Raw genomic sequence first — 23,673 nt, 5'->3', positions numbered from 1 at the left:
GCTATTAAACTCCTTATCAAAATGGGCAGTAACTACCCACTGAAATATAACAAATTAGCCTTTAAGTTACCGGTAGAAAAATAACTATATTGCCAGAAATGGCTTACGTGGAGCTATCTTGTACTCTGAGTGAAGATAATGAAATAAATATATGTGACTGTTGTCTAAACATTCCCAAGAACAGTAGCACAGAATTATAAGATGAATTGTGCTATTATAAAACTATAAATTATGCCATGCCAAAAATAATTAGGCAACTCCAAATTCTCTCAGCCTCTGCAATGCTTAAGGAGACAGAATACATGTAAGTATATAATAAGTTATTTTAATATTTATAAATAGAGACAGAAATCCTATGTTTCTGTTGTTGCCAATATTTGTAGCATGTTAGCCATCTACATACTAAATTCGGGCAAATAAACAAAATGACTTATTTTATTAATCAGTTTAACCCTTATTTGAAGGTTTGAAAACACTGAGTTCTCTACCAAACACATTGACACTTGATACTTTACAAGTTATTGTATTGTAAACCTAGATATTTGTCTAAGTAGGTACAGCATGAATTCATAAACCTGCACTTCACTTCCTGTAATGATCATTATTTCTCAGAAATATTTGTCAAATAGTCCCACCCTGTGGGAAACCAGCCCCAAGGAATCAGAGAATTCTTACATAGGCTGCAAATTAATATTTAACACTTTTATTAGGGAGGCTATTTCCTAAAGCAATATCCCATATTGGGGATTTATGACAAGGGATTAAACCGATGGTTAACTTTAGAGACTATTCTCCAACAAATGCCCAAGGAGGAAAGTGTGACCATTTTACCCGCCACCTGGCTATGTAATGAAGATTGTTCATGATCATAAATTTACTGACAACTTTCAACATACTTAAAAGTTGTTTAGTTTGTTAAAAGTATAGTATAAGCAATAACACCCAGTTCACTGTCCTAAATTAAACTTAACTAATTAGACGATATCAACTTAGTCATCAGAAAAGTATGGAAAAGTGATTCTACCACTTTGGAGTTTGGGGCATTTTGCTTTGTTTTGCTGCTCATTTGGTTTTTGTACAATTACAGTTGGTCCCTTGTATTTGTGGTTCTGTATCTGTGGTTCCACATCCATGGATTCAACCAATCACAGATCAAAAATATTCCGAAAAAAAACTGTGCCTGTACTGAACATACATAAAATTTTCTTCCTTTCACTTATTCCCTAAACAATACAGTATAATAACTATCTGCACAGCATTTACATTGTATTAGGAAGTATAATTAATCTAGGGGTAATTTAAAGTATAAGGGAGGATATACATAGGTCATATGCAAATACTATGCCATTTTGTAGCAGAGACTTGAGCATCCTTGAATTCTGGTATCTGCAGGAGGTCCTGGAACCAATCCCCCACAGATACTGAGGGATGACTGTACTCTTCCCCACAACAGCTACACGAGTAATAAAATGAATCAGTATATTTTATTATTTGTTCAATGACAATCCAAGATCAACAGCTATATATGTTTGATTAACTTACTATAAAAATTCTTGCTTTTGCCTCAACCTCAAGTTAAATGACTATTTTAAATGGAACACACTTGCAAAACTGCTCATGTCCACTTGAAAAAGGCAAAATAACATGTTTGTACCAAAAAGCTGTATACAGAGTAGTTAGAAATATATATGCCCATTGGATTTTGCTTATCACTACTAACCTCTTCCTAAGAGCTTTAGTTAGAAGAAGAGCAGGAAGATATAAAGTACATTCTAAGGGCTTATTCTACCCATCCATCCCCCTTTGGAAGTCAAAGTTGGAAGGTTTAAAGGAGAAGGAGAGTAAGGATGCTCTTTTTAAAATCCCTGGAAAAACATTCTGGGCAGGAGATGCCAAAGATTTTGAAGCTCCCATCAAACCACTGGCCTTGATCCAGGTAATGGTTTTTCCTTCCCCTCAGCTGTCTGCTGCAGTTTTCCAGCAAAGAAAGAAAGAAAAGTGGTAGGATAGAGGCAGGAGCAGCCTCTAGTCCACTTCTCTACAACAGAGAGGGTAAAAAGGGCCAAGCATCGCAGGCTGACATTTATGGAGGGCCTGGTGTTTCCATGAAACTCTCTGGGAGGATTATTGAGGGTTAACAGTCTGGTCTAAAAGGGTCAGCAAAGCAGACTGATGAAAGTCCCTTTAAATTCGATAACAGTGATGCTGTGGAGGCAGAGACAGCAGGCTGGAGCTGGCAAAGACACGCAAGCAGAGGTCCAGCCAGTCAGACTGCCTTTAGGAAAAAAATTCATTGCAAACCTGGCCACCCTAACCCTTCAAGTTGCCCAACTCACTTGCTGAAGCGTGAAAGCACAAACTGCCAGTGGAATGGCATTTCTAATCTTGGGATAAAAATAAAAGCCCTTGGAAAACCCTCTTTTGCCTAACCCTTCCTGCCCTGCCCCTACCAGTGGCCAACGGCGAGGTTCCGGACCTGCAAAGGTTAATTATCTTGCTAGTCTTTCACCTCTGCATCACTGCCCCACCACCCAATCCCTTCTGCGTGGCATTTTTCTTCAATTTTAATATCAGAAGTTTCACACGCCTGCCTGAGCTCCTGGACTCGGCAGAAAGGCCCATATAGCTGTCAGCAAACTGATAAGGACTTTAAAATGACTCCACAGGGCCTCTTTATAAAGAAGAGCCAAAGAAGCCCATAAAGAAAAGGGCAGGGGCCACGGAAACCAGCCGCTCACACTGTTTTAACGTGGCATTAAAATGAGCTGCAGATTTATGGGAGTGCTTTAGCCCCTGGCCCAAATCATGTGGGAGATGAAGCTCGTCTCCCCTTTCCAGGGGGATTTCCAATAGGGGATGGAGCTGGCTAGAAAGAAATGGGGGAAGGGAGGCAGAGGCAGCAAAATGGGGAGAAGAGGAAAAGTGAAGAGGCAGAGGGCACCATGAAAATCAGATATCAGAACTCATTCTCCTTTCTGCAGGATGTGAACAGCTATTTCTAAAAGGTATGTGACCAGTCCTCCTAAATTCACGTAAAAATGTCCTTTATTTTTAGCTTATACTTACTAGACTGTAGCTCCTCAGCTGTTTACCACTCAAACATCTATTCTGATTCTAACTTTCCTCTACAAGTTTTTTTAATTAAAAAATAGATAAAATTATGATCAGGCAAAGAAAAGATTAGAAAGGGGAAAAGGCTCAGTACCATTTTTTTTTCCATTGGAAAGGGGAAAGAAAGCAATAATACTTTATCCAAATGTGCCAATGAATTAAAAAAAAAAAGGTCAGCTAAAGAGTCACTGATTTTTATCTCCCTACAAGTCATTCTGATCCTCACACACACATGCAAAAAAAAAAGGAGAGAGAGAGAAGTAAGCCTCTTCCATGCCAAGATGTAAAATGTACACCAGAACCCACAGGAATAAATTCTCTTTCGAGTTTCCAAGCCCAGAAGCAAATGCATAATACATCAGTAGTTGTAACTTACTGTGGTTCTTTAAGACCACTCTGCATTCCTTGGAGGCTCCTTCTAATACTTAAATGCTGCCCCAGGAGGAGTTCTCCCAAATGACGGCCAGCATAGAGTGGGGGGCCAGAATCTACATGCTTTGAGTCAATCATCTCATTTAATCAATACAACTACTCCATACTATTATTAGCTCCAAGTTATAGGTAAGAAAACAGAAGCTACAAAACTGGTACACACCCGGCAGAGCAGGATTCAAATTCAAGTCTCTCCAACTCACAGGCCCACTGGGCTTTCCAGTACCAACTTTCCTCAAACTTTCCAGACTGGGACCCACAGTAAGAAATACACAAATACATTTTATGCAAAAACTCACTACTGGAACAAAAGCTACAGGAAACATTTACCCTTACTATGTATAAAGCTCTCTAATAGTTTCCTATTATATTTCATTTAAAAAAAAATGCCAGTCGTGACCCACTGAATTGACTTCATGATCTGCTAATGAATCATTACCTTCAGTTTGGAAAATACTGCAGTACACCATGAAAAAAAAACAAATCATCAGACTGGGAGTGAGGAGACCTAGGTTCCAGCTGCAGACTAGGCCTAACAATTCATTCTCAAGATTACTCCAACTCTAGGGCTTACTTGTCACTTGTAAAATACAAGGAAAGGGTTGAATAATTTCTAAGGTCCCTTCCAGCTCTTTGATTTCTTTCCTAAATCTCTTCAATTATGTTCACTGCTTTCTCCTTGCCTCACAAATCTTTTCATTACCTTCTGCTTGTTAGTTACCGTCCTTCCCTTCAGTTCTCAACCAAGTTCTTTGTTGCTGGTATTCAAAGCTCTCCCCTGCCTCCTGCGCCTGTGCCACCAGATGCTCCTCTTACCTACTAGTCTCTCCACAGAACCTCCTGGTGGAAGTCAGTGCCCTGATGTTCACCCTCCCTATCTGAGGCCACCCAGTTGTGAAGATTCCTTTCACCTTCTGATCCACTCTGATCTTGAGGTCATTCCTGGCTCTCCTTAGCATAACTGAGTACACAGCACTCCTGGCCTTATAATTTATGTATTACTGAAAGTTCTCTTTCCAGCAACCTGAGGGCCTTTCTTAAAGACATGATCTGTGCCCACCCTTTTTAAAATCTCCCTCAATATGCCAGTACAATACTAGGAACAAAGCAAGTCCTTAATCCATATTTATTTAATTGATTGCATTATGAAATTAAGGACCCTAATTCTCCTAAATTTAAAGAATGCTTAGGTGAGCTGCTCTTAGAAAAGTCACCAAACCAATTAAAACTGGTATCACAATAAGATGAGTGACTATACTACACAGTCTAAATTCCACATACTACTCAACTGTATTTGCCTACAGACAAGACAGATCAAGGCTACCAGGGAAAGTAGCTTTATGGTCTCTCCACCTAGACTGTGAGAATTTAGATTTGCATTATGAAATTAGGGACCCTAATTCTCCTAAATTTAAAGAATGCTTTGGTGAGCTGCTCTTGGAAAAGTCACCAAACCAATTAAAACTGGCATCACAGTAAAACGGGTGACCTATACAGACTAAGATCCACATACTACTCAATTGTATTTGCCCACAGACAAGACAGACCAAGCCTGCCAGGGAAAGTAACTTTATGGTCTCTCCATCTGGACTGTGAGGATTTAGATCTCAGAAGCCATACAAAACAACTGCAAATCAGTCCAAACCTTAAAGACAGGAAAATTTATTTACAGGCCCTAGTGCATTGTAAATCTGAGACAGTTCTATTAAAATGCTTTTCTTGGCTTCCCATCAGATACTTGGTAAAAGTCTTTTTCCAACAAGCTTCTTAATAACAAAGTTGAAAAAAATAGTTAAACACATAAAAATGGTCTTCCTTAAGAATTCCAATTAAATGAGACCTTATTTTGTGCTGCTTTAAACAACACATGTTGACCACTTTCCTTCACAATAGGGATATACATACTAGGAAAATTCAAACAGAATATAGAGTGCTACTGAAAAAAAAAAACTGTGAAATTTAAAATATCCCACAAAATGATTACGCCCATTACCAAGGCTCTCCCATTGGCCAAAGAGCCTCCCTTTGTATTAGAACCATGGTTGTCTACTTCACAGGAAGAACTCCAGGGATCAGGTCAATGTGCACTGTTTAAGGGAAGCAGCCAGTAACTGTTTAAGGGCAAGTACAAAAGCAGAGACCACGAAACACAGCTTGGAGTGGCATGTCAGGACTGGAGAGGGGAGGAGGAGGGGCAGGGAATATTTGGAATTTTTTTAAAAGCCCCAAGAGTCCAGTTTATGTATACTTCTTAAAATCCTCAATTTCACAGTGGCAGTGCAGGGTGGATAAGAATGGTAGACATTATAATACTGATACTGGAAATTAGAGTGAAACCTTTTCCACATTCCTCATAATATATTTCCAGGGCTGTGTCCAGTCCTAAATGTCTCAAGCAACCACTTTTTCAAGGAAGACTATTCAATAAGCACTTAGCTTGAATTGCTGGGAAGCTCATCCTGATTTTTACCCTCAATCCAGGCCACACAGCTCTGTGGTTTGAATGAAGTTGGAGGCAGCAGAACAGAGTGTGCTGCTTGTCTGTCCCTCACATGCTGTGTGGTCTTGGGAGGATTACTTTACGTCTCTTTATCCTTAGTTTCTTCACATAAAAAAATTCAGATTACTCTTCTAATGGCCTAGCTTACTACTCTGTTGAGTCTGCTTTGTAAACTGGTGTACACTGGGGGTGGGAAAGGAGGGAGAAATTGACACAGACAGCTATATAACTGTCATGGACATAACAGACTGGCCAGCAGCACAGGGAACCCTCAGTACATCAGTCTGGGTTGCTAAGGTTTCTAGACATCTGAGGGTTTACAGTTTTAAGCAAATAACACTTTTTAAAAATAAAAACAAACATTTTAAACAGAAAACTTTATAAAACATATTACACAAGATCCAATATCTTAAAAACATATATGCTAAACAAAATTAAACTTAGCTTAAAGATTCAGGGGCATCACCATGAATAGTAATTTCTGTATTTCCTCAATTTTAAGATGCCACATTAATAACAGTTTTGTGGGAAGAAAGAGAAACTACATTTGATGTTCAAATTGATGATAAGACTTATTTGGATGTCAGAAATTCCAAATACGAAAAATAAAGATGTACTTCTCTGAATTGAGGAATTCTGCCATCTTATAATGATATATCCAGGATAAAGTGAAACCTGAAAAGCTGGCTATCCTTACATTCAATATGCTGAGCATTCTTTTTTATTAAAAATGGCTTTTCCACCCAGTGCAGTGGCTCATGCCTGTAATCCCAGCACTTTGGGAGGCTGAGGAGGGCTGATTGCTTGAGGCCAGGAGTTCGAGACCAGCCTGGGCAACATGGCAAAACCCCATCTCTACTAAAAATACCAAAATTAGCTGGGTGTGGTGGCGTATGCCTATAATCCCAGCTTCTTGGGAGGCTGAGGCACGAGAATCACTTGAACCCAGGAGGCAGAGGTTGCAGTGAGCTGAGATCGCACCACTGCACTCCAGCCTGGGTGACACAACGAGCCTCTGTCTCAAAAAAAAAAAAAAAAAAAAAAAAAAGTATTTCCATCCTCTTTATTCATACCAGATTAGCAGATAACCCATCTCAGATACCTTCACTGTTAGTAGTCTTTCTTCACTTTAAATGTGTCTCTTCCAAACTACTACGGCTATGGAAACCAAATAATTCAAATGTGTTGAAATTGTATGCAAGTAGGATAAAATAAGAGGCCCCTCATAGGGGCTCTCCTATAAAGTACAGGAACTTCGGTGTATGCACACATTTCTGTAGCCTCTTCTACTCTCTTCTTGATCACTACTAGGCCCAACTATAGTCTAGAGGTTTTATTTTCTTAAATAAAATTGTTTTGTCTTTTTCCTAATCAGCCCACTACATCTTCAAGTACTTCTCTGCAGCACCAATATTTGGTATGCTTAATAGAAAAATATGAAGGCACATTGAGATGGATCAGTGTAATAGACTGAAAAGAAACTGGTATTTTAATGTACCCCAAGTGTTAAAGGCTAGAGAGAAAAGAAGATGCTGAATGTTTCTGCCACCTCAAAGGCTTCTAGTCAATTGAGTACAAAGAAGAGTTCAAAGGCAAGTCAGGCTCCTGACTTCCACCTCCTAGTGTGGCTGAGGTTAGAGGTCACTGCTGGTGGAGCCACTGACCAATAAAAGAATGTTTGGAAATTCTACTCAACAGATAAACTGGGGATCCATTTACACCTTCCTCCCTATCCATACAAACATTTCTAACGATACAGTCTAGTGTCTATCCAGCCTTCTGAGACCCCAGATTGTGTACTTTTTCTTTGTGATTCAGGAGAGACTGGGAATATGAATGTTCCATTTGACTACAGAAAAATATTTAGCTGCATACTTCTGCCTGCCTTCCAACATAAGAAAGATGGCTGATGGAACTCCCATCTCAAGGCCTACCTCAGATTCTACATCTCCAAGAAATTCATCCTGACAGCTTTAGCCCCAACTTTCTCTCTTCCATTTCAGACCCTTAATGACCCATAATGTACCTAGAAATATCGGCATCATCTTCTCAACTTTCTTTATGCTTATACCCATATATCCCCAACACAAGCCCTTTGTGAATGGGGATCAAAGATTTTTTTTATTATCTCCTATAATCTCTCCCCCCACCAAAAAAAATTAGGGATTCAATAAATTAACTAGTTAATCATTAGCTCACAGGACAATAAAAGGCCAACTGAGAAGTCAGCTTTATACTGTTACAACTACTGTCTTCTACTGACTTAAGGAACTGTTTTTTAACTTCCCCACAAAAAGCCCTATAAGCCCCCAGTAGTCTGCCCAATGCCACGTGTGGCAGCACTGCTCACTGGTGGCCTTCAGGAATAGATACCAGAGACACAGGTTGTACTTTTTTTCAAAAGTCTTAGTCTAACTATAGCTGTTACTTACATTAGGCTCTAGCCTTGTAGTTAACTTTTTGGCTGCTACTATCACATCTAAGGGAATTTAATTTCCTTTCTTTGTCAGGCAGTGACTTTCTCCCTTGGTACACACAAATTCCCGTCACAACAAGGACTTTCACCACTTTAGACATCTGTCAGATTGTAGCCTTTCTGATCCTAAACTCTAAGCTGCAAAATGTTGCTCCAATACCTTCCTCACCAAGACCCTACCCCACATTTCTGGGGCCAAATCAGAAACTTAAGCTCTATTGCATCTAGGGAGAGTAAAATCCTGTGCTAAGCAGGATTTTCTTTCTTCTTCTTCATCTGAAAGAAACGGTCTCTAGAGAGCAGCTATTAGGAAGATGTCAGTGTGAAGCACCAGAGTGGCTCATGGCATTTAGGATTTCTTGGAAAGATTTAAATACTCAGAAGGAAAATGAGTTAATTAAAAGTGGATGGAGACCTCTGCTGGCTACAACTGTCCAATGCAGCTCCATTAAGCTAGTCTGGAGTTTCTCGGCAAACAAATCAGACTCTGTTCCTCACCCTCAGTTCATTCTGACACATCACCTAGGGGATCCAAGGTATCAACTACTGATACAATAGGCTTTCCCCTAAAAGTGGATGCCTGTCTTGCAAAAAGACCCACCTCTGACCTCCCAAAAGAGAATTCACTAAGGTATAAGAACTTTTCAGAATCAGGTGTTTTACCATTTTTTTAATTACTCCTGCCAAGGTCAGGTTAAATCAATAGAAGGTAAACAGAAAGCAAAATGACAAGAATGTTTTGGAAACAGTATATTTTGTTATAGAACCAAAGAACTCTAATTTTAGAGAGATGAGACATTAACTATCTATAGAGAACAGTGGTTCTCAGTTAAAGCAATTTTGCTTGCCCTCCACCCCCAACCCCAAAGGGGACAATTGGCAAGCAATGTTCTAGAGACATTTTTGGTGATCACAACTGAGGGGAGGGGTGCTATTGGAATCTAGTATTAGTTGAAGAAACCTAGTCATCCTTTATACCTAACTGGAAATTACTTTAACCAGATAATCTCATATCTAATTGAGATCAGCCCACTCTAGAAATGTGGGGTTAGGAAAAGAAAAGAGGTCATTTTGGGAACATGGATTACTCAGAGAAAGGGGAGTGGGACTAGTGAGTCGCCGCAGTGGAGAGCTTTAGATGGTCCGAAAGCAGCACAGGGAAAGAGGCTGTCAGAAAGTGGAAAAGGGAGTTAGAAAGGGGGCCGGGAAAGTGCCAAGACCACCTTTCTTTTTAAGCTGGCATAGTGGACTGTTCACCACTAGAGGAGGCAAGTGGCCCTTGTGACTAGAGCTGTTCAAGGGGAGAAGAGATGACCACTAAATTATTAATGTTGTCAAGGAGAGTAATGTTCTTGGTAGGGATAAACATTTCATAGAGGTTTTTAACAGCCACATGGAACATGAGAGATTATTTAGCCAACCCCTTCATTTCATAAATGAGGAAATGGAAGCCTAGGGAGCTTGGGGACTTACCATGGTCATGCAATCAAACGGACAGAGCCAGGGATCAAACCCAAGTCTTTTGACTCAGTGTGTCTCTTTGAACCCAAATAACCCAAAAGTACGCTGTTTTAAATGACCAGCATTCATTCCTTCTCAACTGTTCTATGATTCTGAGCCAACACTGAAAATGACCAAGCTTATCTCAGACCTGTGGTTCCCACACCACCCTCCTATGGGCAACAGTCCTCTGTGAGCTGGCAGTAGACGCCACTCCAAAAACCAAATGATTCTCTTTCACAGCTTCAGGGTGGAGGGGTGGAGAAGAAACTGGATAGAATTTGTGCATTTTAACCTCCCCAGTTTTTTATTACCCTTTCTAGACTAGATTCTAGTATAAAATAGTCTCTGCTTTAGCCTATAATTCTATATTTAGTTTTACTAATAAATCAAGATTCCATAAAAAGTAACACAAAGTGGGCCAGGTGTGGTGGCTCACGCCTATAATCCCAACATTTTGGGAAGCCGAGGCGGGCGGATCACTTCGGGTCAAGAGTTTGACCAGCCTGGCCAACATGGTGAAATCCTGTCTCTACTGAAAGTACCAAAATTAGCCGGGCATGGTGGCGCGTGCCTGTAGTCCCAGCTACTCGGGAGGCTAAGGCAGGAGAATCACTAGAACCCTGGTGGCAGAGGTTGCAGTGAGCCAAGATCATGCCACTGCACTCCAGCCTGCACTACAGAGTGAGACCCCTCGGCGGGGAAAGAAAAGGTAACACAAAATGCACAAACATTATGACTCCTCAAGGGGCATTTTCTTCTACACAAGTTTTAGGAACCACAGGTTTAGATAAAAAATCTAGAGATCTCTGGACTGATTTTCTGATTCACTAAAACTTAGATGAAATCAGTGGTTAAATAACAACTGGGAAACCCAGAAACTTAAAACGAACAGGAGGATGCTATAAATAAACTGCAGGGAAGCTAAAACTAACCTGCGATTTGCGTTCAAACCAGAATGCCAAAATATTGCACAGATGAGGTCACTGAGGCCCAGAGAAGGCAGATCCTTACCTAAGGGTACAGAGTTTGTAACCCACAGAGCTGATACCCAAGCCAGGCAATCTGAGGTAAGAACCTACAGACTTAATCTGTGTCGATAAGAAGTTCACTATCATAATAAAGAGGGTGGACTGAACACATCCACTAACCTCACTCTCCTAAAACTCTAAAATGACAATTAAGGGGAATTTTCTAAATTAAGGTATGTATCCCCTAAGAAAAAGAGAATGAAAGACAAGATAACAGCATCAGAATGTGGAAGCTGAAAAGTAAAGGAAGAAGTGGTAACTGATGCTATAGACTCAAGAGAGCTGCCTCCTAAATCAGCTGAGAAAAACCTGAGTCACACTGCAGAGCCCCAAGTCAGGGGAAGAGTGGGGTTCAAGCAGGAGGACAAAGTGAAACTTTAAGTAACAGTCAGAACCTCAGATCCCCTCCCCACACAGCCAGGCAGATGCGCTGCCCCCATCCAGACAGAAGCCTGTGGCCTGTTCTTGGGACATGGGCAAATGCAGGCTCTCTGCCTGAGGGTGAGGGTGCCGAACTAACAGCAGGGGGTGGCATGGGACACTTATGCACTTACTGCTGAGAATCCGCCAAGCCTCTTTTCCTGCTCTTCTCCCACATCGGTGATTTTGACAAAGATTAAACCTTTTTAAAAGTCCATTAAAAATTTTTGGGATAGTCTTCTTAACTTTTTCACCTTGCTTGATATTTAAACCCAATTAAATGTCCTTCAGGAGAAAGAAAGGGAAGCAGGACTCAGTGGGACATCAAGTGGAGTATGAGACAGTCAGAGATCAGCCTAGGGAATGGGGTGTCAGAAGGTAGAAGAGAAATTTGGAAAGAGAGGCAGGAAAATGGCAAATGTTCCAGAAGAGAGGGGAGGATTCCCGAATTACAAAGGATGACTGAACTGGGAAGCTGGGCTAGTTTGTGCAGCAATAGTATCATGGTCAATAGCTACACAGAAGTATTGCCCTGAAATGGTCCAGCTTCCATGGCTGTCTTAGTCACTACGACTATCACCTGCTGTGACTACAAACCCTCCAAAGAGCTTCAGCTTTGCATCTGCTATGGTAAGACCCTAAAATTGCAGTAGGCTTACCTCTGCACAGTTCTCTGAGAGTTATTATTTCAAACCTTATTTGATGCAACTCACCTAACACTAATTTCCTATCGTTTCAGTTTGGCTAGTTGATCTAGTGGAGGAAGTAAACCCCACTCAGGCATTCAGCTCCTGTCCCTCTGTATCCAGTCAAGGCCACCATTTCGGTACCACCCATGTCACCTCCCCAAGAGGGCTGCTTGGACTTGGCCTCTTACCTGTCTCTGCATTTCTTCAATCTGTCTTTGGGGGATGCTCTGCAAAATACTGTACACATCTGACATCTTTTCTTCTGGTACAACCACAGATGCTCTGGAGACAACAGCAAAACAGTTTACATACACACAGCCCTTCACAGAAAGCATTTCTACACACAGTCTTGTTTCATTTCACAAGCAGAAACAACATCCCAAACCTCCTTCAGCCCCACATCCCTTCCGATAAGTATTGTCTCTTTCCCCTCCCTTCTTCACTGGCTGAACTTCTCAAAGGAGTTCTCTTACAGCTCCATTTTTTTACCTCCCACTCCCTACTCCATTAATCTTTCACCCTGCCTCCACTCCACTAGTGTGCTCTAGCCACACTGGTATTATTTCAGTCACTTGAACACACCATGCTCTGCCCTACCAGAGGGCCTTTGCATGTGAAATCCCACCCACCTAGTACACTCTTCCTTTATTCCGTTTCTAAGTTAACAAATACTTTTCTCCTTTAGCTATCTATGCAAATCTATTCATTTATCTGGCATATATTTATGGAAGCCCTATTATGTGCTAACCCAACAGTGAATTAATTAGACAAGGAAGGCAAGAGAGTAAGCAGGCCAGAAGAATGCCTGGGAAACAGCATTCCAGGCAAAAAGTCTAACAAGCAAACAGCCCTGAAGAAGCAGTATGGTGGGCAAGTTCCAGGAACAGCAAGGAGGCTATTGTGGCTGGAGCAGAGTAAAGAAGGCAGAGAATAACACCAGGAAAGAAGAAATGGGACAGACAGAGTCACAGCAAAGAGTATAGGACCTTGTAGGCCACTGAAAGACTTGTGCTTTTTTTCTGAGATGGCAAGCTATGAGAGGGTTTTGGGCAAAAGCATGATATAACCTAACCATGTTCCAACAGGATCATTCTATCTAAAGTGTTAGAATAAACTACAGGAAAGCAAGGACAGGAGCAGAGAGAACAACTGGAGAACACTGCAAAAGCCAGGCAAGAGATGCAGATGAGGGAAGACTTGATGATGGGGATGAGAGGGTAGAGCCCACAGGGTTTGCTAACAGATTAGATGTGGTGGGTAAGAGAAAGAGAGGACTCAACAATCACTTTTCCTTCACGACATTTAGCAGAGTTTGTAATTACATTTGTATAAATTAATGATTAAATTCTAAACCTCACTTCTGCCAACTAGGCTAGTCCATTAGGACGGAAAGTGTGCCTGGCTCCACTCACCAGCGTATCCTCAGCACCTGGTATATTACTGCCTTGCACAGTTAGCACTTGATAAACATTTGTTAAGTAAGTAAATGATTTCCACTATACAGATGGGAGAACTGAGACTCAAAAAAGATTAAGTCATTTGCCAAGATCAAAAAGCCAGCCAGTGAGAGAGCTGGTTATCTCAACCTAGGCCTTCTGACTTTAAATCCATAATTAGCACTACCCAAGCAGATCTAGATTCTCATAGAAATACCCTTTTGGACTCAGCTTAGAGTTACCGCCTCTGTGAAGCCCTCACCAATCCCACTGCCAGTGATGGTGTGTGTCTCCCCCTCCTCCTGGCATCCCATCCAGTCACAGCTGTCTCATCACAGGATTTGGTAACTGCTGATTTACTCCTCTGTCTTCCACCACTACACTATGAGTGTCCCTGAGAAAAGGTTTGGCCTTGATTGTATTTGTCTCCCTATACTTAAGACAGTACCTGGTAAATAAAAGGTACTTAATGGATGCTTTCATTGGGAGATAAATGCTGGAAGTGGCTCATCGCTTCTCTAAGGCATGAAGAATAACTACATGCTCTCCTCTTTCAAGCTGAGTTAGGCTCCCTCCTCTCTTTTGGGTTTCCATGGTCCCCTGTGCATGCAGCTGTTATGACATTTACCACAAAACATTATCATCGGTTTGTCTTCTCTCAGTAGATTCTAGCCTCCTTGGAAACAGAGACTCTATGTTACTCACAAGAGGGTTTCCAATCAATGTGAGATGAATGAATAAATGAATGAATGAATGAACTAGAGCTTTTCAAGTTGTTCAAATACCTGTGGTGATCAGATTTGGACAGAAATACCAAAAAAGTTGGGAGAGGAAAAAACCAGTAAGCATTTGAGGCAAGGAAAAGACTGAGAGATAGATATGAATGGAATTAATTTTCAACAACCTTCACCCTGCAAAATCTTGGGAAAGTGAAGCATGAGAATAGAGGGCTATTCTGTTTATTGCAATATAAATGGTGAACACCCAGTAGAATGGAACTGAGTCCATCTGTACACTGGGAATGTCTCTAAGCTTTCATCTACATGAGGCTCTCCACCACCATCTACAACATTATGCAAATTCAATAGACTCTAGACCAGTGGTTCTCAACTCTGACTACAAATCAGAATTACCTGGGAGCTTTAACATTCAGAATCCCCAAGAATTAGGCAAGGCATTTTTTTTTTAAGCTCTCCAGGTGAGTCTACTCTGTAGTCAGAGTTGAACACTGGTCTAGGCTAGAGGTTGGTAACCATTTTCTGAAAAGCAACAGTCCCCAACCTTTTCAGCACCAAGGACTGGTTTTGTGGAAGACAATTTTTCCACAGACTGGGTTTGGCAGGGAATCGTTTGGGGATGAAACTGTTCCACCTCAGATCATCAGGCATTAGTTAAATTCTCATAAGGAGAGCGCAACCTAGATCCCTTGTATGCACAATTCACAGTAGGGTCCACGCTCCTATGATAATTTAATGCCACCACTGATCTGACAGGAGGCGAGGCTCAGATGGTAATGTTCACTGGCCCGCTGGTCACCTCCTGCTGTGCAGCCCGGCTCCAAACAGGCCACAGCCCGGGAGTTGGGGACCCCTGTGATGAAAGGCCAGATAGTGATATTTTAAGCCCTGTATGTCATCCAATTTCTGTTGCAATTACTTAACTCTACCAATGTGACACAATAACAGCCAGACTATATGTAAAGGAAGGGACACGGCTGTGTTTCAATAAAACTTGACTTACAAAAACAGCCAGCCTGCAGTTTGTGAACTGCTCTAGACCAGTGTACTAACTCTCCTAATGGAAAACAGAGAAAAACTATCTGTAGTAGTTCTTGAACCAGGGTATACATTACAATGACCTGAGGAGATTTTATTTGTAATATACGCAGAACCACTAATATAGAGTTTACTAGGAGGTACTACCCACCTCTTCCAGTCAAGAACTTCAGAGAAAGGCAAAATATAGGAGTCTGCAATGACAACCGGGACACAGCCAGCTTGTAACACATCGCTCAATACTGCCTGGCCCAGCCGAGCTCCACGAAGGACCACACAGAAAGTAGCCTCCTGCAGGAACACAAAGAGGCAAGAGATTACAAACTAGTTTTGCTGATCCACTAACTTTGATCCCTATAGACCACAAAGTTTCTACAAGGGTTGACGCCAAGCAATACTGAGGCATCTTGACACAAAAATGCCAAAAGACAACAGCTCACACCTGTAAAACTTGAAAAGTTTAAATGGCTGCAATGTTTTGTATTAATATTTCTACTCTTCAGTATTGCTTCAATGCCACCACTGTTGGCCTTCTGAAAATGTTCAAGGTCAATGTCAAAGTCTTCCCCTAGACAGCTAACAACGTGACTTCCTGCAAATGGGTCTCTTTAGGCCCTAGTGTACTATGTAAACACACCACGGCACACTGTCTGACATCTCTTACAGTACTTACCTCAGCCTACCTTGTAATGGAATTATTTTGTCTGGGAATTTCAGGCTTTCTAGAAGACCCCCTAAAGGGAAGGTATCAAATCTCTTTTCATGTTTCTACCCCCCATAGCATCTAACAGTGTGCTTTTTATATAGAAGATATTCATTTCATGAATTCAATGCCTTTGAAAAGATATTAAGACTAATATGTTCTATAAAAAAAATCTAATGAAAAATTTCTTCCTCATTCACTCCCTCAAACCCCCTCAATGTGGGGAATACTTGGGAAAAAGGAGAGATGTACCACAGAAAAAACAGCTGCAATAGGTAAACCAAAATACAGAGACCTTAACTACCTAACATTCTGTTTCTCCCAGATTTTGCCTCTTAAGAAGGAGGGGAAAAGATTTTTTAAAAAAACCAAAAACTAATCTTTAAAGCTAGAGAAAAGGAAAGTTCAGAAAAAGAAATAAAGGAATTCGATATTCCAAACACCTCTGGGGATAAATGAGAAAAGCAGCAAGAGGAGAGGAAGAGAAGTCATCGTGGTACCCGGAGGTGCAGGTGGAAAGCTCCCCTGACCTCAAGAGTCAGCATCCAGATGTGGACACACGTGCTGATAACCATTTTTCCTGTCTAGACAAAGGTTACTATAAATACTCCTGCCCTCATCACCACTGTTACCAGCCAGACATTCCAGGAGGAGTGCAGCACTTTTTGAATGTATTTTTACAATCCCAGTATGGGCAAGCTCTCTGGAGATTAAAAAAAAAAAAACCACACCAGCTCCTTTGTGTTTCTCCTTGAGCTAACCTGGGTCCATTTTAAGTATTTAAGTGAACAAAGCTCAATTTCTCATTTCCTAGCCCCCATACCCTTGGAATGTCAAATATCCTACATATAAAACATCCCCAAAGAGACCGCTTTCCCTATGGTTATGGAAGTACAGCCATTCCCACTATGTAAATAAAGGACATGCTACTGACAGGAGATGCTAAAGGTGGCAAGAACTCCAAATAGCAAAACGATCAAAACAACCCCTAAACCCCTCCACTCCCAGGGAAAGTTCACTGTGGCTCTGTAGGCCAGTATGGTCAAGGGATGCAAGTTGCCACCTCAAAGAAGAAAATTTCTCTGGACTGCCTTATGAATATGGGGGTAAAAGCAAGACACATTTGCCTGCTTTGTCCATGTGGCTTGTCTGCGAATCTATGAGACTTGTCTTTTTGAAGTATAATGAATATCTGAAAGGAGTATAGACTCTCATAGGCCAAGCAGCTTTGCACGAACACAAGACACCAGCCATCCAAGTACCTGAAGGTCTACACGTCCAGTAAAGAGCAATGCTATGTTTTCTTCCCCTTGGGTAATTCTAGTTGCATGCTGAAAACAACTCAGGTTTGCTGGGCTCAATTTTAACCCATGTAAGCAAACTCTACTGAGCCTTTGCGAGAGGTAATGAATGACACTCACCTGTAGCACCTGTGGGTAATCGAAGACCTGGTGCTTGTGGCAGCGCTTACGGACAGAAAGGACACCCTCTGAGAGGTTGGTGCATTTATCGAGTACTAACACTGACTCTCCATGTTTGACCTGGAGGGCTTCTAGGTCCTCTCTGTACTCGGGATGGAGACCCACCTGAGATGACAGGAGGAAGTATTGCCGTGGACTACAAGGGAAAAAACAGGTGACTGGAAAATTGCAGCTGGTATGTTAGTCAAGGTAAGACAAACTTTGATATTAAACTTACGACAGTAAGTGTTTCCTTACCAGTCTTCACCTCCACTGATTTTTAAAATTATCTTCTGTAGTATTAGTAAATATTTAAAATATTATATATTGTGAGAAAGTAAGATATGATTCATTTACACACTGAAATATTATGCAATCATAACAAATCTTATTTGGGAACAGTTCTTGATATCGTGAGGAAATGCTTATAATATGCTAAGCTGAGAGCGCATGCTATAAATTGTGTGTGTGTGTGTGTGTGTGTGTGTGTAGGAGAGAAACTGATAATTTGGAAGGAACATCGAAGTGTTGCCTTAGTTACATCTGAGTCCCTGATCTGAAAGCGACTGGAAGCTGGCTGCATTCTTCAAATGGGGAAAGAGGGAAGCTTGATGGGAAGCACTGGCAGGCAACTGAAGGGCTCTGTAAAGGGCTGCTCCTGGCTGTCGAACAGCATCCCTGTGCAATGGAGAGGCTATAGGGAAAGTCCCCATGATCAAGGCCACATAAATGGGAGGGAGACCGAATTGGTAGTTGAAAACAAGAAGTAGAAAAAACGATCTTCATCAAAGCATAGAATCTCCAGTCTTAACATCTGGATGGCAAGGATGTGTAAAAGAAAACAGAGGGAAGAAAGATCTCCAAGGGTCTAGTGCCATGCAGATCTCCACAAGAGACAGATATGGAAACACAAAGTTAGTAAGTCTGAAGTCAAGGGGAAGATTTTGGAGAGACCAGATGGGAAGTAATTCCCTCCTGGAAGACAAGACTCAAACAAGACAGAGGGAAGAAAGATCTCCAAGGGTCTAGTGCCATGCAGATCTCCACAAGAGACAGATATGGAAACACAAAGTTAGTAAGTCTGAAGTCAAGGGGAAGATTTTGGAGAGACCAGATGGGAAGTAATTCCCTCCTGGAAGACAAGACTCAAACAAGACAGAGAGGGTACAGAACATAAAACCTATACAGGTTGAGCACATCAAATCTGAAAATCTGAAGTCCAAAATGCTCCAAAATCCAAAGCTTTCTGGATGCCAACATGATGCTCAAAAGAAATGCTCATTGAAACATTTTAGATTTCTGGATTTGGAATGCTCAACCAAGAGTATAACGCAAATACTCCAAAATCTGAAAAAATCAGGAGTCCAAAACACTTCTGGTCCTGAGCATTTTGGATAAGGGATACTCAACCTGTTTAGGCTGAGGGACCACAAGGAATCAGTGTCAAAGAGAAGAATCACAGAAAGCATGTTCCAGGAAGAAATGAAACGCTCATTAAGCCTAGAAGCAGCATACACTGAAATCCAGCTCAAACTGGTACAGCCCAGGGAAAATACTAGGGCTATGTATCTCTCACAGGCAACGCCACCACGCAACCTAGAGTTTGTGAACCCATCCATTTTTTGTTTGTTTGTTTTTGGCTTTGAAGAGAGAATGGTAATTGTTACTTTTCCTTAGTTACTCAGACTTGTTTGGAAGTTCTAGCTGGGGAGCATCTTACTCAATAATTATACTCTAACTGAGAAGGTCATCTCCTTTTATAGAGGATTAAGCTTCAGGTCCAAATCACATAAAGCAATGAGTGAAGGTGAACACCTGCCTAGCCAGCTAGACTAGTCATATAAACCCAGAGAAAAAAGCAACCTATACCACAGCCAGACTGCTTTTACATCCTCAGGATCAATTCTGGTTTTGGCCTAACTAAGAGCAAAAGGCACTTAACACATCACAATTAAGAAAAAAAGGAACCAGCAGACTCCCTAGAACTTCACTAATAGCAACTAGCCACGTGAGGCCATTTAAATTAAACTAATTAAAAGTAAATAAAATTAAAAGTTCAGTTTGTCAGTCACACTAGGCCCATTTCCAGTGCTCAAATAGCCATATGTGGCTGGCGGCTGCCTGACAGCACAAATGTTGACCACGTCCTTACTGCAGAAAGTTCTACTTAATGGAGCTGCGCCACAAGGTAGGTGAGAGCCAGAGGCCGGGATGACGGTAAGTGGAGATAAGAAAGATATACAACAGCAACCCAGCAGGGAGATGGTTTGGATCAGCTGTACAGACTGGTTCCTTTTTCCTGGCCCATTTCCTCCTAAATTACAATTTATTGAGCAATATGTTCAATATTTATAGCCAAAAGTATTCTTTCTAGACACTAAAACAGGCTTTTGAGTTCTACTCCAAGCCTTGAGCCTCAATCATTTTTCTTTTGTAAAAGTATTAATTTTCAGAGGATGACTTAGTGATGGCGAGATCACATACAGGGAGCACCCGCAGTTCATCTCAGAGTAAACACCATCTTTGCTCAAATTACTTCTATAATCAAACGTACCTGTTTAAGCAAGAGGAAAATTTATAGTCAAACCCACAAGACAAGCAGGGAAACTTCCTTAATAATTAAAGCTATTCAATAATGAAATGGACTGTCTTGTAAGTTGGTGATTTTTCAGTATAAATCAGAAACTTTTTCAGTAAAAAGTTACTGAAAAGTCATGCATCAAGTTAAGAGCTAAATGGTCTTTAAAGGTCTTTCCAAACAATAAGACGCTGGCTCTTTGAAGGATCTCATGGATGTTTCCGGAGCTTTTCTCTCTAAGTAGAGCTGACAGCACAAAACTAGTGTTCTACCCTCTCCAGAAAAAGAATAAACAGGTGGGCAACCAAGAGGAGTAAAGAGGATGTCCAGGCAGAAGGGCATAGAGTATTGGAGTCCCAGAGGGCATTTCTGCATGGTCGGGTGGGGAAGAAGGCACATGTGGAATGTTCAAGCCCTAGTGGGGTGGGAGCTTCTGCTTAAGAGAAGAGTAGTAAGGTAGCCTGGCGCAGGGTACCAGAGCCCCAGAAGTGAAAGGAAGGCTTCTGTGCTGGGGGAAGGGTTATGGGGATGCTGGAGACCAAGTGAGGTTAGAAGGGCATCTGGGCAGCTCAGAAGAGAGTGTTAGAGCCTGGGCAGGCTGAGAAGGGTGCCCAAGTTGTGGGGAGAATGATGGTAATGATAGCATCACCCCAGTGCTAGAACCCAAGAAGTGTGAGAAAGGCATCTGTGCTGGGAGGGTGCAGGGCAGCACAATGTAGGGGGTCAGAGTCTGAGCAGGGATGAGGAGGGGTGGGGAAGGCCTCTGTGCAGTGTGGGGGCAGGGGGGCAACAGAAGTTTGATGAATATAAGAGGGTTGATCAAATAAGTAAAGATGTTGAGGATAATGAGAGCCAGATTTCTAGGAGTCAGAGAAGGGAGTTACAAATATGGAAAGAGAGAAAACCAGAATGCCCCTGCAGTGTTGGATGGAACTGGAGATACTGAGATGAATGCATGGTTTTCAATATGCACAAATAGATAGACATCTATCTGTACAGACACAGAAATAAATACAGATGTTGATGTGTGGTGCTCAAAGAAAACTCTTAAGAAAGACTCTGGGTTGGATTTCACTGATGAGAAATAAAGCTCTATTTTAGACATTCAGTTACCAGGATCACTGGATCCCCGCTCTACTGCTACTCCATTTTCAACATAAATGTGTAGATGTGAACAAGTCTAAAAATGTGTCCCTTGCTTGCATGCTGGCTGTCCCTGACCTGGCAGATGGTTGAAGGAGTATGCTCATTTTAGTTTTAAACCAACTAAATTTTAAGGTGGATTTGTTTTTCTTTTAAAGACTAAAATGACTAGCTATAGCTTTCATGTCTCCTCCCAGCAGTGCTGATATCTAAGTTTAAGCAAAACCATGCTGAGAACTTGAAGTCTCCCTCAATAGTAACAGTTGTAAACTCCCAATTTAGTTCATTTTAGAAGGAAAATGACAAGAATTCCAGCTGAGGCCAAAACAGCTGTGAGAAGCAGCTATCAATAGCAACAATCATCCACTTCCCATTGAACAAATGCTGACAGAGATTTAAAACAAAAATAAAAGCAAAGCTCTCACTATTCTGTATAGCCCGCAAGAGATGTGGGAATTCCCTTAAACAGCAACTCTCACAAGGATCAACAAACCCAAAACACTGCCATGAGATGGCCCACCCTGCCTTCTCCCACGTCCCTGGCAGGATGATGAGTCTGAACCTGTCTTTACTTTTTAATTTTTTTTTGTCTTGGTTTTCGGGGGCAGGGAGGGGTGGTGGTAGGAGATGTTCTTATATAAAAGTTAACACCACAAGTGCATGACCAGACTGCAAGCTGGCACCGAAATGGACAGCATGGGCCCAAGCCAGGTTGCAGAAATCCATCTACCGGCCAGCAGAGGGAGGTTCATGCTCAGCGCAGCCTTACCTTTCGGTGCTACCCTGAAGATAAACTGGACACTCCTATCGGGTTATTGAACCACAGAACTTTAGAAACTGACACCTTTTCAAAGGATCTAGTTAAAGATATTAATTCCAGCTGAGTTATACACAAAAATTAGAGACACTAAATTACTAGGAAAATACCACCAATATAAAATCTCTGAAACTAATTATATATTGATGTATCTAAATCTCTGAAACTAATTATTTGAAAATGGGTTTTACTGTTTGGAGTGGTTTTTCTCCTTTGTTTTATTTTCACTTAAAGCTTTTATTTTCAGTTTTCTTCCCTGGATTAAACCTGAAGGGGATTAAGAGTCCTAAACCAATATAAGAGAGCTAGATTATATGAGAGGGATTAAACAATAAAGAGAGAGTTTGGTTCAAGTGGTCTCAAGAAAAGTGCACTGAAGACAGAGGCCCACAGCAGCTGAGCAGTCCTAGCAGACCAGTCCTCACATGTCACTCTCTGCCTCACCCAGGGTTTCTCAACCCCAGCGCTGCTGACATTTGCACCCAGTATTTCTTGATGTTGGGGGCTGCCCTGCCCTGTGCAGAGAAGAATTAACATAGCAGGCCTGAGTGTTCTCCTTAGAAAGGCTTGCTTATAAGTTTGGTCTTTGGCTGTCATCTGGAGACTTGGATTTGGAGAGGGTTCCCATCATCCCTGGAACTGATAAGAGTGGCTCACTGTATCCAAACTGCACAAACAAATGTGGTTTATGCTGAACACATGCTTTCCTTCTGGGAGTCTGGAAGTTTGGCATGTGCCAGGCAGAGATAGCCTATGCAATCAGCTCCTAAGAAAGGTCCTGGGTGCTAAGTCTCTGACGAGCTCCCTTGGTTGACAGCATTTCACAAGTGTTGTCACAGCTTGCTGCTGAGGGAACTGAGAACATCTTGTGCACCGCACTGGAAGAGGGCACTTGAAGGCTTGTGCCTGGTTTCTCCAGATTCACCCCATGCATCTTCTACCTCTCTGACTGTGCTGTGCATCCTTTTGCCGTAATAAGTCACAGACGTTAGTACAATTATATGCTGAGTCATGGAGCCCTCCTGGCAAATCATAGTAACTGGAAGTGGTCTTCAGGACCCTCTGACACACATCCCCACAGTCATGACAGTCAAAAATGTGTGTGTGTGTGTGTGTGTAGATATATATATATATATATATATATATATATATATATATATATATATAGCCAAATGTCCCCTGGGGGACAAAATCATTCCCTTTCTCCTGATGAGAGACAGCAGTCTAGCCCAATACTTGGTCCAAACAGGCTTTCAATAAAGGTTTGACTTGAAGTGAACTGAACTAAACTGAATTGAATTAAATAATTTCCAGAACAACTTTAGGAGGAAAAAAAGAGAAAAAGAAATGAATAAAAACTTTTTAAATCACAGAACAGATTTAAGTAAATGCTCACAGAAGCAGCAGAGAAGTAACTTTTTTCTCTACTTATAGTTATTTCTATCTCGCGCTACATAAATATGCCAAATTAAGACCCTAGGCACATAACAGAAACTTGTACCACCCCAAAGGGTACCAGCGGGGCTTATGTAGATGATCTCATCCCTTCTGAATTTATGAAAATCTAACCTCGAAATAGGGCACTGAATTATATCAGTTTCT

At 41.5% G+C, this 23,673-nt stretch overlaps 1 protein-coding gene across 3 annotated transcripts in view; it reads right to left on the bottom strand.

Annotated features, from left to right (window-relative positions):
* Nucleotides 1-23,673, bottom strand: part of EXT2 (exostosin glycosyltransferase 2) — a 148,476-nt gene that overhangs the window by 101,785 nt on the left and 23,018 nt on the right. For all 3 annotated transcript variants that reach the window (XM_508383.8, XM_009460273.5, XM_003312994.6), the window contains 3 exons: nucleotides 17,495-17,690; nucleotides 15,522-15,661; nucleotides 12,348-12,441 (listed from right to left, as the gene is read on the bottom strand). In XM_508383.8, the coding sequence (XP_508383.4) occupies nucleotides 12,348-12,441; nucleotides 15,522-15,661; nucleotides 17,495-17,690 (430 nt within the window). The remainder of the gene's footprint in view (nucleotides 1-12,347; nucleotides 12,442-15,521; nucleotides 15,662-17,494; nucleotides 17,691-23,673) is intronic.

This window comes from Pan troglodytes, chromosome 9 (genome assembly GCF_028858775.2).
Source record: "Pan troglodytes isolate AG18354 chromosome 9, NHGRI_mPanTro3-v2.0_pri, whole genome shotgun sequence".
NCBI classification, from domain to species: Eukaryota; Metazoa; Chordata; class Mammalia; order Primates; family Hominidae; genus Pan; species Pan troglodytes.
Note: the sequence above shows the minus strand (reverse complement) of the source record. Positions and strands in the feature narration are given on the sequence as shown.